The following is a 4,566-nucleotide window of genomic DNA, read 5'->3' as shown; positions in this document are numbered from 1 at the left end:
TGACACGGCATGTGAAGAAGAGCCACTCTCAGGAGCTGCTGAAGATAAAGACTGAGCCTCCGGACATGCAAGGCATGCTGGGCTCTGGCTCCTCCCCCTGCACTGTCAAAGAGGAGCTCAGCCCCATGATGTGCAGTTTGAGTTCCAACAAAGACCACATGCTGGCCAAGACGTTCCCCAGCGGCACCCCCTTCCCCATGGGCATGTACAACCCCCACCACCTCCAGGCCATGTCCAACCCTGAGGTGGGCCACCACCACTCTCTGATGCCCGGCTCCCTGTCCGCTGCCATGGGGATGGGCTGCCACATGGAGCCCCCCCTCCATCCCCCGCACCACCACCACCACCACCATCACCACCACATCCAAAACTCCCCCCCGCTGCCCCACCTGCAGCAGCCCCAACAGCACCAGCAGCAACAGCACGCCCAGCCGCCGCCCAAATACCAGCTGGGATCTACCTCATACCTGCTGGACAAGCCCCTCAAAGTGGAGATGGAGAGCTTTCTCATGGATCTGCAGAGTGGGCTGCCGGGCCACCACTCAGGCGATCATCATCATGCTGCTGCCTCGCCCCCCAAGGAGGGACTAGAGCTCCCCTCAGGCCTGACAGACGAGCTGTGTGGTGACCCCCTCCTGTCTAAGAGCCCTGCTGTCATCGCTGAGTCTCTGTGCACTGCTAACATGGACTTCTCTCACCTGCTGGGCTTCCTGCCCCTCAACCTGCCCCCCTACAATGCCCCCATCAGCACAGCAGGACTAGTCATGGGGTACACCTCATCTGCTGCCTCCTCCTCTTCCTCCTCTTCGTCATCCTTGCGTGGCTCTGAGCCCCACGCCGCTGCCACAGCCGCACCCCTTACCTCTTTGCAACCTCAACCTCAGGAGCAGCATGGCTCCAGCAGGGGCCTGGGTCTAGGGCCCCTGCACCCTCTCCCGCCAGTGTTTAGCTCCAGCCTCAGCACGACCACCCTGCCTCGCTTTCACCAGGCCTTCCAATGAGGGGCCCCCACGCCATCATCCTCAGCTCACTGCCTCACACCCAGGGGGCCAGGGGCCTCCTGGGCTGCAAGGGTGGACATAAAAACACTTGAACACTTAGAAGCCTTAATTGAAGTGCACTAAAGCTTTTGATTGAGCTCCAGAGGAAACTAAACCCCTTTGTTGAAACAAAAAGGAAAAGACGAGAAACTTTCAAACTAAGGAGCTTTTGTTTGGCCTTTCTTTAGCTGTGATGATTGAATCCCTCTTGCTTTGTTGTTGTTTGTTTAGTTGGATCCCCATTTAGCTTTCAGCAGCTACTCTTCCTGGGGTCCACAAAAACACGACAAGTAACAAAACACTGATACACAAGGACAGTCACACGAGTTAAAATACAGTGATGTACAAACAATACATCTAAAAGATGTGTGTGTGTGTTAGAGTGTGTGTCTCTTAGTGTGTCTGTGTTAGTCTGTGTGTCTGTGTGTCTGTGTGCTAGTGTGTCTGTGTGTCAGTGTGTCTGTGTGCTAGTGTGTCTGTGTGTCTGTGTGCTAGTGTGTCTGTGTGTCAGTGTGTCTGTTAGTGTGTCTGTGTGTTAGTGTGTCTGTTAGTGTGTCTGTGTGTTAGTGTGTCTGTATTAGAGTGTGTCTGCGTGTTAGTGTGACTGTATTAGTGTGTCTGTATTAGAGTGTGTCTGTGTGTTAGTGTGTCTGTGTGTTAATGTGTCTGTATTAGAGTGTGTCTGTGTGTTAGTGTGTCTGTGTTAGTGTGTCTGTGTTAGTGTGTCTATGTTTGTGTGTTAGTGTGTTAGTGTGTTAATGTGTGTGTGTGTGTGTGTGTGTGTGTCTATCTGTGTGTGTGTGTGTGTGTGTGTGTGTGTCTATCTGTGTGTGTGTGTGTGTGTCACCTCACAGTCCCCTCTGTTCCATGAGATGTTGTTTCATCTATTTTTTTAAGGTCATTTTTCTGTTTGCTGAGTAACTGTAAATGGAAGGGAGTTCCATGGGACCACGGCTCTGTATAATACTGTGAGTTGTACCACGGCCCTGTATAATACTGTGAGTTGTATCACGGCTCTGTATAATACTGTGAGTTGTACCACGGCTCTGTATAATACTGTGAGTTGTACCACGGCTCTGTATAATACTGTGAGTTGTACCACGGCTCTGTATAATACTGTGAGTTGTACCACGGCTCTGTATAATACTGTGAGTTGTACCACGGCTCTGTATAATACTGTGAGTTGTACCACGGCTCTGTATAATACTGTGAGTTGTATCACGGCTCTGTATAATACTGTGAGTTGTACCACGGCTCTGTATAATACTGTGAGTTGTACCACGGCTCTGTATAATACTGTGAGTTGTACCACGGCTCTGTATAATACTGTGAGTTGTACCACGGCTCTGTATAATACTGTGAGTTGTATCACGGCTCTGTATAATACTGTGAGTTGTACCACGGCTCTGTATAATACTGTGAGTTGTACCACGGCTCTGTATAATACTGTGAGTTGTACCACGGCTCTGTATAATACTGTGAGTTGTACCACGGCTCTGTATAATACTGTGAGTTGTACCACGGCTCTGTATAATACTGTGAGTTGTACCACGGCTCTGTATAATACTGTGAGTTGTACCACGGCTCTGTATAATACTGTGAGTTGTACCACGGCTCTGTATAATACTGTGAGTTGTACCACGGCTCTGTATAATACTGTGAGTTGTACCACGGCTCTGTATAATACTGTGAGTTGTATCACGGCTCTGTATAATACTGTGAGTTGTACCACGGCTCTGTATAATACTGTGAGTTGTACCACGGCTGGCTCTGTATAATACTGTGAGTTGTACCACGGCTCTGTATAATACTGTGAGTTGTACCACGGCTCTGTATAATACTGTGAGTTGTATCACGGCTCTGTATAATACTGTGAGTTGTACCACGGCTCTGTATAATACTGTGAGTTGTATCACGGCTCTGTATAATACTGTGAGTTGTACCACGGCTCTGTATAATACTGTGAGTTGTACCACGGCTCTGTATAATACTGTGAGTTTCCGTGAAGGAGTTCTTTAACCTCTACCACTAGCCTATTCCCCCCTCATCACTTCCCTCCCTCTACTCTGTAGTCAGGAGGCAGCATCTGCAGGCCTGAAGGCCTGGTACTTTACAAAGTCAGAATATTAAGAAAGAAATCTTCATTTTAGAGAAAATTGTAAAAAAAATATATATATATATATATATTGTTACCCAGAAGCCTAGTGACCCAGAAGTATAGTTTTGAAGTGGGTGAAATATAATTTTCTTGCTTTTTTAAAATGTGACTGAACATGCTGGGTTGTCTCTCCCGTGAGTGTAAAAGTCTGAACCACCTACCCAGAAACACACCCTGTCTGTCATCATCATCGTCAGGGGGGGGGGAAGATTAGTGAAGAACTAAAGTGATACTGACATTACCCTCCTCTAATATAGTCTACAACCACACAAAAAAAATATCTGTCTTGAAAAAGTGCTCTTAAAAAGAAAAACTGGAATAACGGATTACTGTTCAGACTCATCAGTTGTGCAGAAAGTAAAAGAAAAGTGAAAACAGAGAGTTGATTTTAACGTTGATAACCAAACACAGCGACCACATATTTAATGAAAAGCAGATGTGAAAATAGCTGAGTCTGTAGAAAACATGCCACGTCATGCATGTTTTGTGTTGTTCCTCAAGAGCAGCACTTTGTTTTTAGCAGAAGTGTCTGTACCTTTAGCAATGTCTTTGGCTAACCACCGTGACCTGCTCAACCAGGGCCAGGCCAGTGAGGATGACCCCATGTGGAGGATATACCCCTCCTATAAAAGCTGCTCTTGAAAACAGGTCATTATTTGACTCATGAGGATTTTTCATTCCTTCGACTGTCCTTCTTCCAGCATTGGTTTTTAACAAGTCAATATGTCACATCCTTTTCCCACCTTTCATATATGAATGATTTGTATTTTTATGAAAACAAATATATATCCAGTGTGTTAGATACATGGTAATAATAACCCTGACATATGTGAATAGAAGACAAAAAATAACAACGACGACAGTTGAGGAAAAGCGCGTAAAATAATGTTATTTGCAGTGTATTAAATATCTCGTCAAAAATGAACATTAGAATTGCTTTTATGTCAGTAAGGTGTATTTAGGCGTATTAAAACAAAGTGTTTTTTTTTATGTGGCAGGTTTCCATGTGTCTGTATCTGACATTTTATTGATAAAAAAAGTGGATGGAGTATTTAGCTTTGCCCTTGTAGCTTTTCTCCTCTGGATGTATCGTTTATCTGTTCATGTACTACTAAAACAAAAACCCTTGGATTGTTGACTTTGACAAATGTGTAGTTATAGTAGGCTGTTAGTGGCACAATAATCCAGTAGACGTCTTTGATCGTCTCGTACGACTTTTAAAAAAAAGAATGACTGACGTTCTCAGTTTGAAACACAACCTGATTAAAAGGTCTGGCTTTAAGATGCCTTTTTCATATACACTAGCCTGTTGAAAACTTGCGCCCAAAGTTGTAAAACTATAATACGTGCTCTGTATCACCTAAGTGA

The 4,566-nt window shown here is 45.3% G+C and overlaps 1 protein-coding gene across 2 annotated transcripts in view; it reads left to right on the top strand.

Moving 5' to 3' along the window:
* The window catches only part of LOC110531265 (pleiomorphic adenoma gene-like 2), a 53,442-nt gene extending 49,596 nt beyond the window's left edge, over nucleotides 1-3,846 (top strand). For both annotated transcript variants that reach the window (XM_036988888.2, XM_036988889.2), the window contains exon 3: nucleotides 1-3,846. This exon is cut by the window's left edge and continues 440 nt beyond it. In XM_036988888.2, coding sequence (XP_036844783.2) covers nucleotides 1-1,001 — 1,001 coding nt within the window. In that variant the 3' untranslated portion in view covers nucleotides 1,002-3,846.
* Nucleotides 3,847-4,566: the final 720 nt, after the last annotated feature.

Source organism: Oncorhynchus mykiss, chromosome 9, assembly GCF_057628025.1.
Source record: "Oncorhynchus mykiss isolate SJ-2025 chromosome 9, ASM5762802v1, whole genome shotgun sequence".
Taxonomy (NCBI): Eukaryota; Metazoa; Chordata; class Actinopteri; order Salmoniformes; family Salmonidae; genus Oncorhynchus; species Oncorhynchus mykiss.
This window is presented reverse-complemented; position numbering and strand designations above follow the sequence as displayed.